At 43.2% G+C, this 20,547-nt stretch overlaps 1 protein-coding gene across 5 annotated transcripts in view; it reads right to left on the reverse strand.

Annotated features, from left to right (window-relative positions):
* Window positions 1–20,547, reverse strand: part of Hgsnat (Heparan-alpha-glucosaminide N-acetyltransferase) — a 350,851-nt gene that overhangs the window by 232,359 nt on the left and 97,945 nt on the right. For all 5 annotated transcript variants that reach the window (XM_070528495.1, XM_070528497.1, XM_070528493.1 and 2 more), the window contains one exon: window positions 6,624–6,693. In XM_070528495.1, the coding sequence (XP_070384596.1) occupies window positions 6,624–6,693 (70 nt within the window). The remainder of the gene's footprint in view (window positions 1–6,623; window positions 6,694–20,547) is intronic.

The following is a 20,547-nucleotide window of genomic DNA, read 5'->3' on the forward strand; positions in this document are numbered from 1 at the left end:
TGCACATCTACGGATCCCCAGCAGCTGGCGTGTCCTTTGCCTGATATACCGCGGTGTAGTCATTCCTTGTATCTGCATTGGACGATTGCAGATGAAGTTCACCAGCCCATCCCATCATTGAAGACCATAAGCGTTAGCTTAGATCATATTGATCCTTGTAAAATAAAACTAATTTGGCACGAAGTATCGTCAGCTTTGGCACTAATCATTACCACACCGTTCGCTGCAGGGGCGTTTGCGAGCTGTCTTAATGCTGGTAGAATAGTTCCTATGTTCAACAAAGGTGATCAGACATCAGTAGGGAATTACAGGCCAATTCGTATCCTTCCTTTTTTGGTAAAGTGATTGAAAAGCTTTTCCACACTCGAATAATGCACTGCTTAAAATTTTAGCCTTTTGTTTCCTCTGCAATGCAGATTTCAACGAGAATATTTATCCGAACTGGCACTTTTTACTTTAACTGAAGAAATTAAGCAAGCTATTGACAAATGTCAAATTGTGGGTTCTGCAATCATCGATCTGGCGAAGGCCTTCGACACAATAAATCATCACATATTACTTCTTAAACTCGAATCATTTGGTATATCCGGTCCTCCTCTAAACTTTAAGAGAGACTACTTCAGTAACCGATCTCAAGTTGTACCGGTTAACGGCCATCTCTGTCATACAGGCTAATTAATGTAGGAGTCTCACAGGGATCAATTTTAGGAACATTTTTATTTTTGATGCTAATGAATGACCTACCCTCTATTCTTGCTAAGACCAAGTGCACACCTTACGCTGACGACACGACCACATTTATATCCAGTAAGTAGATTGCCACGCTTCAATGCAACCTTAACTCCGACCTAAACAATATTACTTTATGGTGCCAAAATAACCTGCACATTAATCCCACTAAAACCGCATTTATGGCGCCCCATACCCAACAAAATTCAATCGACGTCACACCTTCTGTTCACATTGGTTATTACGTCATACAGGTTTCGAACGAAGCGTGGTTCCTCGCTGTCATCTTAGATAAATAAATTTTCAAGGACACGCCCGATCACTGTGAAAAAGATTGCATTTGGCATCCATATAATCGTCAAGACAACTTATTTTTCCCCTCGCATAGTACGATCTTTGAATTTTCCTTATATTCATAGCCACCTTTCGTATTGTACATCGTCACGGGCCAATACGTATTCTACGCATACTGAACGTCTGCAGCGACTCCAGAACCAAGCTATGTGACTAATGACTTTCAGTCCATTTGATTTGTCCTGCAGGTCACTGTTTCCTAAACATAACATTCTCCCGTTACAACTAATCCACCAGAAAGCATCCATAATTGCATACAGGCTAATCACACACGGCATCTCCATTGAATGTACTGATCCTAAACACATTACTAACAACAACAGTACCCGGTTTTCCCTGCGCAATAATCTTCTTTTACCTGCCGTAAGGACGCACTGCGGCAAGTTCACAGCCCTATTCTCTAGCATAGCAATATGGAATTCATTACCTTTCGAAATAATATCATCATGCAATGTTCGTAAATTCTCCACGTGCACCAATAAATATTTCAATCAGGAATTAACCGACTCATCCTAATCTCTTAACTGTCAATATTTATGTCATTTTGCTGTACACCTATTATATTTCTATAGTTAATATTATTGATAATGAAACGAGTTTGGTCTCTTACGTCGGGTCGATTATTGTTAATATTCGTTGTTATTATGCTTTTTCACACGCTTTCGATTATTTTTCATGTTTTTTTTCAGTAATAAGTATTATTTTGACTTATGTATGCGATTTCCTGCGTCCAGGAAATCGGACATGCCTGTGGCTCCCTGCAAACGCGACTAGTGAATTCGCGGCAAGCGCTGAGAGTTTTTTTTTTTCATTTTCTAAGTTTCTTGTTTTTTCCACACTACTTCAAGTGCTGTTCAATTACGCCGAAACTATATCGTGTATCTAGACGCTTTCATGGCCACTTGCGTACGGGAGACTCCGAAACCACGATGTTACATCCATGCCAAGCCGCGCCACTTACCGCGGCCATCAAAACCCGTATACCGCGGATAATTCAAGCATGTTTTTAGGCATTTGAGATATACTAAATGGACTTAAACTGACTCTACTGAGACGCCTCGTGCTGACTTTATAATAAGAGCTCCTCCCAATATATATATATATATATATATATATATATATATGTGTGTGTGTGTGTGTGTGTGTGTGTGTGTGTGTGTGTGTGTGTGTGTGCGTGCGTGCGTGCGTGCGAGCGTGCGTGTGTGTGTGTGTGCGCGTGCGCGCGCGTGTGTGTGTGTGTGTGTGTGTGTGTGTGTGTGTGTGTGTGTGTGTGTGTGGCGCTAAAGAAAGAGAAAAAGTGATGAGAAGGTTTGCAGTAGCACGCAAACAATCAGAAAAAAATAACGTAACGACAACAATTGCAAAGTTCACGTACAGATTTTATCAAGTAAAATAAAGAAATAATAAAAGGTCGTAGTTTTCATCCATTTATTTCTTCTACATTTGCACCTATATTCGTTTTTGCGGGTTCCCCTTTATATTCATGTAGATCACGAGCATGTATTAGCAACTTTGAATGGTCGTCGATACGTCCGTAGGATTCGCCTAGCCGAGTTCACGGCCGCCTGCGCACGCGAGAACTCCGGAACTACACGGCCAGACCCGCTTAAATATCGTTCTATATTGAGTTACCCATATCTATCGCAGATAAACCTAAATCAAAAAATGCATCTATTGCGCAAAAATCAAAGACGTTTTTAGACATGTAGGGCCCTCTGGGCTCCACTTGTCGGCGATAAGGTAGCGTCGCCGTTTATGGGATTATCTCACTGAGCTGTCAGAATGCTCGTTTGCCATAGTCGGAACTTCGAATTCCTCTATAAGCTTTTTTTTCATATTTGTTTCTTTCTTTTTTTTTACGATGGTGAACTGGAGAAATTCACCTTCTCCAGTGCGCAACATCTGCAAGCTTGGAGTGACGCCTGTCACTGGCAAAAGATGCCGAGATGGTGTGGGGCTATACTAATTCAGTTACAAGCAATTTAGGAAGGTCCACCAAGCTTCAAGACACTCCCTCACCAGAACAGCAATTGGCCTCCCTGGTGCAGTATTCGGCCACAACCTCCCCAACGATATATGCAGTTAACTCACGACCCTCAGTCCCAAGCAGCTGCGGAGCACCCGTCTAATGCGGCGGTCAGACCTGCAACGCACCAGAGGGTGCTAAGGATATCTGGTTCCGGACAGGCCGCCAATGCAAACTGACCCTGTCAACCTTTAACAGCCACACTCTGCCGAGTGAGGCTAGCTTAGCAGGACTCTTTCAGGAACTAGCAGACATTGTTTGGGATATGATCGGCCATGGTGACATTAGAAGAACTGGGGAGGCTTATACATTGCTGAATAACGGCCATGTCCTCTGCTATAGAGGTCTCCCAGATAAGGAGCAATACGGGGTGGGATTCCTAATCCATAAGGACATAGCGGGCAGCATTGACGAATTCTACAGCATTAATGAGAGGGTAGCCGAGGTCGTAATCAAACTAAATAAGAGCTACAGATTAAAGGCAGTACCAGCCTACACTCCAACATCCAGTCACGATGATGAGGAAGTAGATAAATTTTATGATGTTGCATTAGAGATGAGAAAAGTGCAAAGTCAGTATACTGTAGTAATGGGAGACTCAATGCAAAAGTGGGAAAAGGCAGGCTGGTGAACAAATAATTGGCAACAACGGCGTCTATTCTAGGAACGCTACAGGAGAGATACTGGTAGAATTCGCAGATAGGAATAAGCTTCGCATAATGAACACATTTTTCAGGAAGCGTAGCAACAGAAAGTGGACCTGGAAAACTCGTAATGGTGAAAGAAAAAAAGAAATTGATTTCATACTTTCTGCTGATACCAGCGTAGTGCAGGATCTAGAAGTGATAGGTAGGGTAAAGTGCCGTGATCTTTGGTTAGTGAGGGCTAGGAATCACCTCAATTTGAAAAGAGAAAGAGCAAAATCCGTCAACAAGAAAAAGGTCAACTTAAAGGCAGTAAGGGTGAAAGCAGACAAATTCAGGCTGGTACTTGCAAAAAAATATGCAGCCTTAGAACAGAGGGATGATGATGACATAGAGCTAATTACAGAAATCGTAAGTAGGCTGGCTTCAGAGGCAGCAATTCAAGTGGGAGGCAAGCCGCCAAGGCAACCAGTAGGCAAGCTCTCCCAAGTAACAAAGGGCCTAATAAAGAAACGACAAAAAATGAAAGTGTCCAACTCAAGAGATAAGAGAATTCGCGGAACTGTCAAAACTGATCAATAAGGCGAATTTAAGAAACATTCGAAACTACAGCGTAAGAAACGTTGAAGAAGCCGTAAAAGTGCAGGCAGCCTGAAGTCAGTGAGAAAGAAACTTCGCATAGGACAAACCAAGATGTATGCACTGAATGATAAGCAGGGTAATATCAGCCATGTCGAAGATATAGTAAAGGAAGCGGAAGAATTCTATACTGACCTGTACAATACCAAACGGAGTCAGGATACCTCCATTAGAAACATTAAGGAACAGGATGCACGAACTCCTATAACTAGCGATGAGATCAGAAAGGCTTTGTTAGACTTGTAACAATGAAGAGCGGCAGGAAAATTGGAATAACAGTCCATTTATTCAAAGCTGGAGGAGACATAATGCTTGGAAAACTGGCGGCTCTTTATACGAAATGTCTATCGACAGCAAGGGTTCCAGAAAACTGGAAGAATGGAAACATCATACTAATCCACAATAAGGGAGACGTTAAAGAATTGAAAAATCATAGGCCATTTATCTTACTACCAGTATTATATAAAATATTTACCAAAATAATATCCAACAGAATAAGGGCAACAATGGACTTTAGTCAACCAAGGGAACAGGTTGGCTTCAGGAAGGGATACTCTACAATGGATCACATCCAAGTCATTAATCAGGTTATCGAGAGATCCGCAAAGTACAAAAAGCCCCTCTATATGGGTTTCATAGATTACGCAAAGCCATTTGATTCAGTAGACATACCAGCAGTCATACAGCATTAAGTAATCAAGGAGTACAGAACGCTTACGTAAATATCTTGGAACATATCTACATAGATTCTACAGCTACCTTAATTCTACACAAGAAAAGCAGGAAGATACCAATAAAGAAAGGGGTCAGACAGGCAGACACAGTCTCTCCAATGCTATTCAGTGCGTGCTTGTAAGAAGTATTCAAGCTATTAAACTGGGAAGGCTTAGGAGTAAGGATCGACGGCGAGTATCTCAGTAACCTTCGGTATGCCGCTGACATTGTTCTATTCAACAATAATGCAGACGAGTTACAACAAATGATTGAGGACCTTAACACAGAGAGTGTAAGAGTGCGGTTGAAGATTCGTATACAGAAGACACAGATATTGATCAATAGCCGGGCAAAGGAACAAGAGTTCAGGATGGTGAATCAGCCTCTAGAGTCTCTGAAGGAGTATGTTTACCTAGGTCAATTATTCACAGGGAACCCTGACCACGAGAAGGAAATTCGTAGAAGAATAAAAATGGGTTGGATCGTACGGCAGACATTGTCAGCTCTTGACTGGAAGTTTACCATTATCACTGAAAAGGAAGGTGTACAATCAGTGCATTTTACCAATGCACTGATGGAGCAGAGACTTGGAGACTGACAAAAAAGCTTGAGAACAAGTTAAGGATTGCGCAAAGAGCGATGGAACGAAGATTGCTAGGTATAATGTTAAGAGACAGAAAGGGAGTGGTTTGGGTCACAGCAAACGGGTATAGCCAATATCCTAATTCCCATCAAGAGAAAAAAAATGGAACGGCGCAGGTTATGTAATGCACTGGTTAGATAACCGTTGGACCATTAGGGTTACAGAATGGGTACCAAGAGAAGGGAAACGCAGTAGAGGACGGCAGAAGACTAGGTGGAACAATGAAATAAGTAAATTCTCGGGCGCTAGTTGGAATCGGTTGGCGCAGGACAGGGGTAGTTGGAGATCGCAGGGGGAGGCCTTCGTCCTGCAGTGGACATAAAACAGGCCGATGATGGTGATGATGATCAAATTTCTTGTTATAGATAATCGGCTTGCCTAATTATTATCCTTATTGTTCACATTACTCTACTTCTTTTTTGTTTTTTCATAATAACCCTATTTATGTAATCACAGGATGTGCCCCTCGCGTTATTTCAAACCTCTGGGCCCTCCTGCTGTAATACTATTACCATGTAACTCCAAGATGACTGTTCCCATAAACTTGACTGAAACTTAAGTGTATATATTACCTGTCTTACATACATGAACAATTATAACAGATAAAATGAATTCACTTACAGCAGTACACTTATCAAGCTACACCCTACATAAAAAAGATGTAATTGCTGCTGCAGTATGAAACACATTCACCAATTTAAGAAAAGGCAATTTTATAACCATCATACATTTCACCCATCATTTTGATACCCATTGAATCAACCAGTCTACCTTTTACCTACCGCAAGGATTTTTTATGAATATACAAACAGGTAAAAGAACACACACTGAAAAGAGGAAGTTATACACTCAACCATAGAAGAAAAATACTTGCCTCTTGAAGCAGGCCACGGCTTGCCAGAGTAACACCAGGAACAGCAGCACTGCTGCCATGACAATGAGTGCTGTCAACAATAAAAAAGAAAAAAGAATAAGGAAAGAAAACAGGGTCTGGGTGAAAAATGTGCAGATTTTCTTGCAGCTGACCACGGCAGTGTGCCAGGGCATCTGAGCACTTGCCAACTATGCTTTATCTCATTCAGCATCAGTCTCTGCCACAAAGTATCAAAAGTTACATGGAGATCATATTCTTGCCTATTTGTCATATAAGCAAACAGCAAACGAAATCGTCAAGGTTATTCCACAACCTCGTAGACATAAAGGAAACATTAGACTCCCTTTGGTTTTCTCCACATCAATTGCAAACAGCATGAAAAACTAATTTATTTTCCAGTGAATAAATTCTGCAATTAGTGTCCAGCCCCCCAACAGACAGTATGCACAGCTTGGCAAGCAAGCATCTCCCGACAGTGCAAAGGTGGACTTGCTGGTCGCACGACGCAGGACGGGACACACACACACACGCCGCTGTTTTTCAGCTCCCTTTTGTCTCGTATTGCTGCGCTGCACATATAATCATAATTCTCTAAGTGAATAAAAGGCAAGAAAAACATGCATATGTGTGAACATATTCCTCCAGAAACAGCCGAAGTGGCGACGGCTTATACTGCTGCGGTGGCTGAGTAGCCATGGCGTTCTGCTGCATGCACAACATCACAATTTCGACCACCAGGGGCTTTTAGTACACGAGCATAGCTGCGTTTCGTCCCCATCGAAATATGACCGCTGTGGCTGGGTATTGAACCCGTGACCTAATGCTCAGCAGCAGAATGCCGCAACGTTGTCCCTGAAATACCACAGTGGCTCTAACCATTAAAAAGGCTGCACAACCTCTGTACCTTGTATGCAGGCTTTCACAGCTATACAGAAACCGTGTGGCTGGACAGTGTATCAGATCTGCTGCGGTGGTCGAGTGGCTGTGGTGTTCTGCTAAGCACAAGGTCGCAGGTTTGACTCCAGGCAGCAACGGCCACATGCTAATGAGGTGGCACGCAGGAATGCTCATTTACGATCGCTGTGGGTGCATTTTAAAGAACACCATGCGATTAAAATTAACTTAGAACCTTCTGCTATTGCCTCCCTCATAACCCACTGTGCCAATTTTGAGACGTTAAACCACGTACGGTGATTTCAGAAATGCAGATCACACATGCGAATGTAGGTTTTCAGTTATCTAAGTGAATTTCATCCGTACTTCATGTCAATGCACCTGTGCATGTAGAGAAACATAATCCCTAGCCCTTGAGAGAACACATATCACAGTCGTGATGTTCCTTAGATGAATGAAGCCATGCGACCATGTTTCCTCTAAGCGCCCCCCCCCCCTATTATTAGGTATGATGAGCCAGAAAAAAATATACATAGCATACTAATGTATCATTTGTTCTGAATATTAGCCCCTTCCCCAACTTTGATCATCACGGCCACAAAATCTTCAAGGAACAAAGTGCAGCAGAAGTCACAAGAAAGAAGGGTCCCATTTTCACTGTCACTACTCTGGGACCCTCGTCTGTATACCTGCATTTCGTAATTTCTGTTTTTTATGAATAAAGCCAAACTCAAACTAAAAAAAAGTAATTGGCAGCAACTTCCTTGTAGCACACCCGTATAGTGAAGCGCTACAGGGTAAAAAGTGATTACATTTGCATTAGGTAGCAATGATCACACAACAAAGAAAAGGAGACATGTACAGTAAAATGTCGTTATAACGAAGCAGAAGAGGGGGGTCGTAATTCGTTATACAGAAAAATCCCGTTAGGGCGAACCTCACATTAACAATTTCTTAAATTAACGAACATTTCGAAAATCCCCCACCAAGTGCCCATCGGTTGAATGCAAATATCTTTCACTACAACGAATATCAGTATACCGAAATTTTTGGAATAACGCACCAAATTTCATCGTCATTGTATCCTAACAACACCCCGCAATAATGAATTTCAAACATAACAATCTGCCCGCAACGGCACAAACGACGACAAATGCTCCATATGTGCCGCTGCCATCGTCATTAGTATGTCTGCCTATATTTCTCTAAGCTCTTGTTTTTTAAGCACGCGTTTGCCCTATGGGCATCGCCTGCACTTGAAATCGCACCTCGCCGGCCCTCGCCGTCTTTGTACAGTCAAACGGGTACCTCGGCACGTTTGTCGGAGTGCTGTTGTGCTCGCTTTAAACTTTAGACGTTCGCTTCTACGTTCGCGATGACCTCTGGAAGCAGCACGAAAAAAAGCGGAGGTAATTCTCTATGCAAAAAAAGGTGGTTATTCTTTCTCAAGGAGACACTGGAAAAAATCAAACCAATATTGCATAGGTGTGGGGGATTGCACCATTTTTTTCAAATAAACGTGCATTAATTTCCGAATACTCAGTGCTTTTTTTCCGTGCTTTTAGACATTAACACGTTTGCGGATGTGTTCTCAGCAAAGGTAAGAGACTGCTTTTGTTGCATTTACAATTTTCCGCGAGAATAAAATTTTTTTTCAATATTACGATTTTTCAAGATAACGAAAAAATTTTAGCGGCCCTTGAGATGCGCTGTATCGATTTGACTGTAACCATTAGTTTCTTATAGCTACTATCCATTTCTATTCACAATTAGCAAACAAGAGAGGATGTACTCGCCACCAAAGCTCACAGCAGCCCGCCACGCGAAAGAGAAAACGGTCGACGCACGGAAAAAAAAACAAGCGAAAGAAAAGACAGCAAGGAATTGCTACTTTATTCAAGCCAAGCAGCTCATCACTGATCGATCAATAGCACGCCAGCTGGCGGCTCACTTCGCAGAAAAAAAGCGCTCCATCTAAGTGTAGATAAAATGTCGATTTAAGTGTAGATAAAGAGTTATCTATAGCAACACATTACATGCGGTATGAGAGATAAGAAGTTATAAGCGTTAAAGGCAACCCTATTGAAAAATTTGTATGAGAAATTGAACGAGATGTATGCATGTCGCACAGATTTGACGAGAAATTGAACGAGATGGATGCATGTCGCACAGATTTGACGAGAAAGGAACGATATAAAATGCATATTGAACGAACTCGCACAGAAAACGGGCGAGATCTGTATGATGTGCTACGCAGACTTTTACGAAGTGCACGAGATTTATGGGATGTGCGATATGAATGCATGGAGCTTGTATGACATGTGTGCGATGAGTTGTGTACACCTGACGAGATTATGTATGACGTGTGTGACGTGGCATGTGATGTGTACGTACTGTAGTCGTATGAGCAATTTGATCTTTGAAGATGACTATGAATTGCATAAAAAGTGTGTGCACTTAAGTCGTAGTGCATACAAAAGCTCATTAATGACAGTCAGATTTATGAGCTGTTCGTAGTAAATGCAAGAGCGTGATCAATGTGCTGTATGATCGCATTGAATCATTGTGACACATATATACCAGCATAAACTACAGAGCAAATAAGACGTTCAGAGCTCAACTTCTGGAATTTCATCCCCATCAAAGCTGGTGTCGGTACTTTTGATGCAATGATTTTCACTTGGGGACATATTCTCGGATGAACACTTATGGCGATACTACTGCCTTTGCATGACGCATTCCTCGACCAGCCAGTAAGCACTGGATAGCACAATGATATTGTCAAAAGCTATCAGCAGAGTTTGAATCCCTAGTACAGACAGAGTAGATCTGCCTAAGATTGTATTGCAATATAGGAGTCAGGTACCATAAAAGTTTCATAATAAAATGTTACATGTTTGTTTGTGCACGCAAAAAAATAATCTGGCAATGTGATTATAGCACATTGGAGATGCTTCAAACAACGACGAGTTGGCAAAGTTTATTGCAAGCAGTTTGATCAGTGATAAATTATGTATGCACTTTGTTACATCCTAATAATATTGCTTGCATCAGAGATATCAGTCAGAGGTAGTATAAGGGCGAACTTGAACCTGCATATTTTCCAAATAGCCAAGTGCGTCAATCACAATACTGTCAAATACAAATTTGCTAAGAGCATGTTAGTGCCTGTTTATGTCCAATTGTAGGAGGCAAGCGTGCGATTGGCCATGCATGCCCACATATAAAAATAAAAAGCAGAACCACAAGACAGTGTAAATAGGTTGGTGAACTGATAGCCAAAATAGCAGTCAAAATCCATCACACTTTGTCACAGATAAATAAAAAATATTGTAATTAAATAACAATCCCTAAAAATGTCATGTGATTAATTGCGGTAATGATCACAGTTACTGCTGTGAAAAATTATTTGCACTAAGTGTTTCACAACTTGCTGAGAGGGCTTGACCTAGTAAAAAATCCTCATATGTGCACAGCAGTGGCAAAAAACGAGGTGAGCGTCGCATCTTGATGACCATTATCTCCCTACATACTACACAAAACTGAATTTGAAGTTAAAGGAGAAATGACAAAGCAGTTCGTGCGCCAATGATGGTTAAGCGCACTGCAATGCCTTGCCATGCGTTGAAAGCTGACCTCCAAGCAACCAAAATGTAAGTGACCCTACATTGAAGCAGCGTCTCTAAATGACGAACGTGTATCACATCCTGGCATTCGCGGACGCAGTCACCAAATGAAAAACATCTTTGCAAATCGCAATAACGACGAATGTCACACGCGTGCGCACACAGACAGAATGCGAGCAGTTTCCGAAAGCACTCGCGAAAGACTGTACGGACGTTCCTACGCGTTCCACGCATATCAGAAGCGCGCGCGCGCGCCCACACACGCACACACATACACGCACAAAAGGCGAGCAGTTTCCGGAAGCACTCGCCAAAGACGGCACGGATGTTTTTACAAAAAAGCAAATCCCACCGGCGTGGCACCATTTCCCGATGCACAAACAGCACCACTCATTAACAGTACACATCCGTAGAACGGCGCACAAGCCGGAACAAAGCGCACACCACTCGACGCCAAATCCGTCGTCGATTACGCCGCTGAGAAACGAACACCTTCTAACATTCACAAACCAAACGACGATGTGCTGCGAACTTCAAACAGATTTTACGGCCCTGTCCGGTTGATAGGGCTGCTCCACAGGCTGTCCTCACTGTTGAAAGCAATGTCAGCAAAGTTGTTGAAAAAGGCCGCCTAAAACACGCAAAAACATGGAAATAATACGCCTCTACTCCCACGCTACCCATGCGATCACAGTTACCGGAACCACAGACGGCGAAGTAAACAAACGACGTCATTTCCCTTCATTTCGGACCGAAGTAGTATCTCAGTTGCACGAGTTTTCCTTTCGAGCAGGGCGCGACTTGTTCCGGGGACTGTGAGGGCGCTGCGGTCGAGCTCTGCACCAAGTGAGCGGCGCTGCTCTGCTGACATGTGCACGTTATGCCTGTTTCACATGATGCGATTTTCGTCGCACCGGAAGTGCGATTTCCGTCGTTTGCGATGAAAATCGCAGTCGCAGTGCCGACCCCCCGATTTTCGGCTGCGACCAACCGGTTGGTCGCACAGTCGCACCGTCGCACCGTCGCACCGATCGCTGCGATTTTCCGTCGAAATTGCGCGGAGAGCTGTCAATGGAACTATTTCGCCGGTTTGTATGGGTTTGTTTTGGAAAATGGCGTCTCGCACGACAAGTGCAATGCGCGGAGACGTGGATCGTCGAATTCGGTACGTACGCGAAGGGAGAATAGAAAACTTGTACTGATTGCATTCTCCGATTGCTATGCGTTTGTTGACACGCTACACAGCAAATGAAGTGCATTTTCACGTTTGCTTCGTACGCCTTTGCGAGTTGTGAGTGCTAGGAGGTGTTCGATCCCCAGCAGACGACGAGGTCGTCACAATTTTCTTTTGTTGAGTAGCATGCAAAAATCGCGCTTACGGAGCAGCTTGAATTATCTCAACCTCGGCAAGGGCAAATGACAAGACAGCAAAGTACCCGAAGTTTCAACGTTGCGCTGAACGCGGTACCGTTCAGTTGCATTTGCTTGTCGGTTTTCAAGCATGAATTTCCCGATGCATCTTGAAAGCTTATCTTGCCTCTTATTAAATTTGACACAGCAAAAGTGTAGGTTATCGTGATGAATTTGCTACGATAGCATTAAATCCGTGGCTTGAATAAAATATTACATGCACGTTAAGTTGCACCTCTTCTCTGGAGAATTTTTTTTTCTTGCACAGAAACCAATAAACATTGACTATGTTGCGGACGTTGTATCCTTACTGCATCTGTATGAACACTTGCTCTGCAGGGTAATTAACTGTACAGCTAGTAGATTAAATAAATGACTTGCTATAGTGGCACAGTGACAACGTACCCTCCTGCACAATTATGTAGAACTCGTGCAACAATGCGAAAAGCAGGCAAACGGCCTGTTCTTGTGGGGATAAAACAGTATAAAAGGACACGCTGAAGAAAAATCAAAACTGTGCAGTGAAGTCAGCCAGTACAAGCAGTTCTTGCACGTTCACAGCTGATCAAGTGTGCAGAAACATTCATGCCTTACATGTTTCTAGCAAGTTTCTAATAAGCTTGCGATCACATATATTAGTGTGTAAACCCATATAACGATATCCACTGCGATTACTATCTTTATAAGTAATGAATTACCATGCTACTTGCAAGAACATATATCACCCGAGGATTTTAGAACAAATTTCTGCATTTCAACTATACACAATATGTGGTTTATTCAATAAAAGACCACAAACTGGGCTTTTTTGCAATGACAAACTTATTCCAAACTTTACTTACATACAGGCAAGAAAAAAATTATAGACAGAAATATTGTTCTTCAATTTGTTCACCTGCCACTGTGGCTATAGCATACTGCTGCTAACACAAGGCGAGGGGTTGATTTGCCAGCCATGGAAGTCGCATTTCGATGGGAGTCATAGGTGAGAAAAAAAGCTCTTGCACTTAGATTTAGTTCATCACCTTTTATTGAACCCTTACACTTCAAATACTATTGCATAGGGGGGCACGCTTATGCAAAATCTAACACCAATAGAAAGCAAAGGGCAGAATTGTAAAACAACCATCTTTCATGATAATTCGAGTGTGTAAATATTCATTGCATCAATATGTATTGTTCAACAGCACTGCACAAATAAGCATGATCAGGTATAGCAAGTACTCTGTCAGGAAGCTGGTTCTACAGATGTATAAATGTCAAGGCATGAATGCTCATACTATGTCGCACACATAGCACAAAGAAAACCTTTTTCAAGAGTTGTCCCTTCTGGCAGATATGAGTGGGCCATAAGCAGCAGAAACTTTATTGCAGGACATTATGTAATACTGCTTATGAAAGAATGAAGAGAGTGATGGGATAACCCAGGGAATGAATTTCGCTGGAGAAGGCTAGACGGGGGAGCGCGACTTGCTTGGCGGTGGTGCCCGCCTGCTGAAATCATGGGTTCGCGGCAATGAAATATTTCTATCTCGCCTATTAAAGAGCCGATTTGAAAACTTTTTGTTTTGCAGCAGAACGCTCCCTGGAGGACATGTAACAACTTCCAGCGTATAACCGAAATTTCCTATGGGGTCTGGTGAGGGGCCCTTTAAAACTGTCAGTAAAAAATTATAAGCCAATACAAGACATCTAAGCGACCTAAAAACATAACTGCGTCGGAGAGCCGTATCATTCCAAATCTTAGTTGCTGGTATGACATTGTTATTAAGGAAGCAGACAAGAGTGGAAGTATAGTCATTTGGCTAGTAGAAAAATACAAACGAGAGGCTTACAGACAACTAAACAACCCAGAACATTACCGTAAGCTACATAACGATTCGACATTACCCTACACACTGACAATTACGAACAGGCTGAAATCACTTTTGGCTTATGAATTGATAACGCCATCAGAATACAAATTTCTTAAACCAAGCAACGAAACTGCCGTGCGCTTACACCTCCTTCCTAAAATTATTAAAATTACATCCCCTCAACTATACACCGCTATTATCCCAGGTCGTCTGATAGTATCAAACAACAACACCCCCACAGAGAACATCTCCACATTCCTTAACCACTTCGTTGGCGATTTCCCAAAAGCACTTCCATCTTTTGTACAAGGTACGCCCGACCTACATAGAATTATGGAGGACATTAATACGAAAGGCAGACTACCCCAGAACATAATTCTCGCAACACTAGACGTCACAGCCCTGTACACTAACATTCAAATCCCCGATGGTTTATCTTCAATAAAACAAACGCTGTCTAAACGCAATGCACAACAATCTATTGAAGTCTACTTGTCTCTCCTTGAATTGGCTCTAACACTTAACTATATCGAATTTGAGGAGAGTTACTACCTACGAATACATGGGACAAGTATGGGTGCGCTTTTGCACCAACCTACGCGAACACATTTATGGGGATTCTAGAAACAGGTTTCCTGTCGCGCTGCACAGACCAGCCCCACACATGCTTACGATGCATAGGCGACGTATTCATAATATGGGTACGTGGTCAAGACAGTCTAGATAAATATGTAGCATTTCTAAATTGTTTTCATCCAACAATAAAATTCAGATCAGAATCTTCAACGGAGCACATAAACTTTCAGGAGATAACAATATACATTGACAATGGGGCACTAAAGACAATGCTGTATAGGAAACCTTTCGACAAACAACAGTACCTAGAATATACGAGCCACCATCCCAGACATTGCCAGCAAGGCATCTTTAAAGGCCAAGCCACACGACCACATCGCATTTGCGTTGAAAACCAAGCCTACATAGAGACCCGATCACTTTAAGGAAACCCTGTCAAACAGGAACCACCCAAACAGTGCCCTTCATAAAGCCTACACTGATGCAACCAAACTTCATGGAGCCAAGGTCCTCAAGCGCCGTCCTAGGATCACAAGAACAACAACGCCACTTCTTACTACTACATTCTCAAACGCTCTGCCAAACGTGAACAACATCCTCAGTATATACTACCCAATTCTCACCGGCAACCAGAAACTTAAGATATTTCCCGAATCGCCCAGAGTAGCCTACAGACAAAACACTAATTTTAACGATATTGTTGTGCATGCAAAACTAAGGACAAAGACGAAGTTGGGAACCGGTCCCTGTGGCCACCCCAGCTGCTTACATGCAAACACATGCAATCTGCTACTACAGTAAAAAGTACCGCGTCGAATTACTCACACAAGGTAACTTCGAGTTTCACGTGCACATCAAGCAACGTAGTCTAACTATCTACAATGTGCCGCTTGTAGCAAACAATACATAGGTGAGACTAGACAACAAATTTATACAAGACTCAACGGTCACCACGCAGATACAAAACATAATTTACCTAAAGCAGTAGCCAGCCACTTCAATGAACATGGTCATATATTCGATAAAGCAAGGCTCTATATACTTCAAACAAATTTCCGTTCACCTCGAGAGAGAAAATATACGGAATCATACCTCATACTCACGTTTAAGTCTCTACACCCGACGGGAATTAATTTGACAGATGGCAACTCAGAATCTTTAAAAGCGGTAACAAATCTGAAATTCTCATATCAAGCAAAGCACAAAACACATTGTGCCACCACCTAACCTTGACACTTAACCTCACCTATTCCTCAATTTCCAATTTTCTTCCTGCCTACCATTCAGTTTAATATATTCTTTCATGTTTTACCTTTATATAAACTGTACGACCCTTTTCCCATGTACACCTGCCCCCACCCGCTTTTATTCAAGTCACCCTCCTATTTGTTATTTTGGCTTCGGTTCTCCCCCCTTCTTTGTCTGTTTATTTATTATATATATATCTTTTCGAAACACCCTCACCAACACATTCCAAAGTCCCAGACGCCAGGATGCCTTTTTCGGCGCCTCAGCCACAAAAGGTGCCGCCATTTCTGTATACCGCAGTAACGACGCCTACATTCAGCTACTGGGGCTAACGTCCCTAGAAAGACCATGCCGCTGCCTTCCAGCTACCCATGCACTGCATCCCAGACTCCTTGTCGCCATCTTAACTCCTTCAAAAATTACCCGACGCATTACTGCTGGGCTACTAAAGTAATTCTTTAAACTGTTTTCTGTTTGGTTCTTTTTTATTACTCGCGCAATGACCTCCTGACTGTTTCTTCTAAAGCCACAATACACGTCCCCAACGACACCCCTGAATGCTCTCTAACCTCTCGCTTCCCCAACACCCTCCCATGCCCTTCTTTTTCCTTTCGTGTTCTTTTTTTCCCTCTTGGTGTCTTTTTCTTTTTTTATCTCCTTTTCTTTCTTTCCTTTTGTCCCCGCCTTCCCGCTCTCCGGCTCTTGTCCCCGCGTCTTAAGAACCACGCTTACAGACGTCAGTCGACAGCGCTCATTCTCTTTGAATGTCTCCCTTTACAACTAGCCGCCACCGACAACACCACATGTGACGTCACACTCCGTTAACCCTTTAAAACTAACATGCCAAGGATGGCGAGGCCGCATTTGACGAAGATAGGTCCTCCTTTCAAAACGTTGGCAAGCCTTTCTGAGGCACCTTATCCCTTTTTATAACCTTTATACCACACTGTGCTATTCCATCTGTCAGCCCCTTTCTTGAGTTTCGTCTGAAGTTGTTTTTTCTTTTTCGTTCATAGCATATTTGCAATGAGATACGAATATAGGTCAACACAAATCCGGTGCAAATCAAAATAAATTCCAACCAAGCAATATCGGCATTGTGGCGGAGAATGATGAATGCACAGGAATGAAGTCTTTAGTCCAGCTGGGAAGAAGAGTAAAGCGATAACAACTATAACCACTTCTCTGGATTAAAAAAGAACGGGGCGTGGCCCTTAACATGAGAAATATAGTACTTTCTTACTGCATCTTTATTATTATCACATGATGTGTATTTTGGCTGCTTCTCCTCAGTGGAGAGTACATTAGTTACACGAGGAATGCAGAAATGCTTTCATCTGGCCGTGCTCTGACAAATTTGAATAAAAATGTTGCACTTAAAAGTAAAGCTGCATTCCGGAGAATCCTGGTAACATATTTTTTAGTTAAGCCATAAACTCCGTTGCAGAAATTGCCCCATATAGGAAGGCTTAAAAATATATATACATTGAGTTAATAATTTTACAATACTGCAACAAAAACTGATGCCACAATTATGTGAGCTGTACCTGCTGGCTTGCCTAGGCAGAACAAAATGTGTTACGCATGGCTCAAACACACACCGATAATCTTGGAACAAGACTTTTGCAGGCTGGCATGCAAACATTCGTGTAAACTGTAAAGTAACACATCGGGTTCATTGTAAGCTTTGTAACAGCGCAACACAGCACATGGACAAAAAGAAGTTAAAACCGACAACACGGCTCTGACTCTCAACTGATATTTTATTGAAGAGGCATCTAACGTATCTATACGTGCCAGTTCAAAAGCATGACATGCGTGAGACAGAGATACATCAAGGCAACTGTGACGAACTGCAGCATAATCAGGAGCGGGAAAGGTAACAAAGTTTTTTGTCATGAAGAGCGATAGACGGCTCACTGATACACGTGTTGGCCCTCATCTTTATTTTGTAAACCTCAGCGATTTTTCCTTGTTAATTGGCTCACGTGTATATAAATGACATTAGTTTTTTTTTTAAATAGGGGCAACAACCGCACGACTTGTAATGCTCCGGGAGATGAAGTGGCGCAACTCCTTTGAAAGATGGCTCATGTTACTGAAGTTGAACATTCACACAGCGCTTCGTTTGTCCCACATACTCTCTACCACAAGATAATGGAATGGCACACACAACCTGCTTAACACAGGTGATGTGCCCGTTTACATGGTTGACAGTGCCCCTTCCATTTACTTATTTATCTTTCAGCATATTGTCAACTATCATAGGCGACCTATCTTGTGTTATACAGAAAAGCAAACATCGATGCTGTACCTGAATAGATGTGTACATACATACCTTGACCTTGTGTACATACGGTACTACTGCGTTTTTCTTTTTTTTTCCTCTAATGTAGTTTTACCACCTTGGACATTTACGCTCTTGATACCATGAACCAAACTTTCACAAAAAGATGAAACACTCACTTCGGGCAACCAGCATTAAGTAAACGATTGACCTGCTCAAAAAAAAAAAAAAAAGCAGCCTTGGACACATGAAAACACGATTTCTTAAGTGCAGCATTTAGGATAGTCTTCGCTAGAGCCCTCTTCACTGATTACGCTTCAGTTAATCAAAGTTGCCTAGATGTATCTGTTTCTCGCACATGCCATGGGTTTGCACTCGCATATTATATTGTCACGGCTCACTGGAGACAAGAAAGGAGAGCGGTATTTATTCGAGAGAGTTAGGGCAAGCGCTCAGTCCAGGCTTCTTCTTCTCTAGCGCCTCGCTTGCACAGACGAGGTCGTCGTCTTTTTCGTCAACATGGTTGGGCGCTGATGGCGTCGCGGCATTTCCCTCCTCCAGAAAGAGCATCGTCCCGATGCTCGGCGGGTAGCATCTGGTGTCCAGCAAACCAGAGCGTGTCCATGTCATTCAGAAAAATACGGTTTCATGCGCATCACGTGCACAGTCTCAGGCAGGTCCTGACGGCGCCTCGAGCAGGATGGGCTGTCAGGAACGACTTCATAGTTGACGTCGCTAAGGCGCCGTAAAACCTTGTACGGTCCGAAGTATCGTCGCAGAAGTTTCTCCGCGAGGCCTCGGCGGCGTACTGGAGCCCAAACCCACACTCTTTGCCCGGGCTGGTAGACGACGCATCGATGGTGTTCATTGTAACGTCGGGCATCACGGTCTTGCTGGCTAGCTATGCGAACGCGCGCGAGCTGTCTTGCTTCTTCAGCGCACTCTGTAAAATCTGCGGCGTCAGTCTCGGAGTCGCTGAAGTCATGAGGAAGCATAGCATCCAGCATTGTAGTCACTTCTCGACCGTGGAGGAGACTGAATGGCGTCATTCTTGTTGTTTCTTGCGGAGCCGTATTATAAGCAAACGTTACGTAGGGTAATATTTGGTCCCAGTTCTTGTGTTCCACATCGACATACATGCACAGCATGTCTGCGAGAGTCTTGTTGAGGCGCTCCGTAAGTCCATTGCTTTGCAGGTGATAGGCTGTCGTCCTTCTGTGTGCCATGCCACTGAGGGTGAGTACAGTTCGCAAAAGTTCAGCCGTGAACGCGGTTCCCCTGTCGGTTACGATGACCGCTGGAGCACCGTGCCTCAGGACGACGTTTTCGATGAAGAACTGTGCGGCCTCGGCTGCTGTGCTGCTAGGAAGTGCATTGGTTTCAGCATATCGCGTAAGGTAATCTGTCGCGACTATGATCCACTTATTTCCGGCAGCAGATATTTGGAATGGGCCCAAAAGGTGCATCCCAATTTGTGCAAACGGTGTTGCAGGCACTGGAACGGGATGTAATAGTCCGGCAGGTTTCGTAGGTGGCACTTTTCGCCGCTGACAGTCAAGGCACGTTCGAACGTAGTGCTTCACCTGTGCTGCGAGCCGTGGCCAGTAATACTTCTTTTTGATCCGTGCTAATGTTCTTGTGTAGCCTAAGTGACCTGAGGTAGCTTCGTCATGACAGGCCTGCAAAATTTCATTGCGGAGTGTTTTAGGCACGACTAGTAGATATTTCTTCCCTGTTGAAGAGAAGTTCCTCCTAAAAAGAACACTGTTGCGTAGGCAAAATGATGACAGGTGCCTCGAGAACAATTTGGGCTTGTTTGTGGTGCGGCCTTCTAAGAAATCAATTAGTGACGCGAGCTCCTGGTCCTCTTGCTGTTGTTGAGAGATGGTGGCCGCATCAACAACTCCCAAAAAGCCGGTGGACTCGTCCTCATCTCCGCCTGACGACTCGATCGGCGATCTGGAAAGGCAATCAGCGTCTAAGCGCTGCCTTCCCGATTTGTAGACCACCGTCATGAAGCCGTAGGC

Source organism: Dermacentor albipictus, unplaced genomic scaffold (assembly GCF_038994185.2).
Source record: "Dermacentor albipictus isolate Rhodes 1998 colony unplaced genomic scaffold, USDA_Dalb.pri_finalv2 scaffold_12, whole genome shotgun sequence".
Classification (NCBI taxonomy): Eukaryota; Metazoa; Arthropoda; class Arachnida; order Ixodida; family Ixodidae; genus Dermacentor; species Dermacentor albipictus.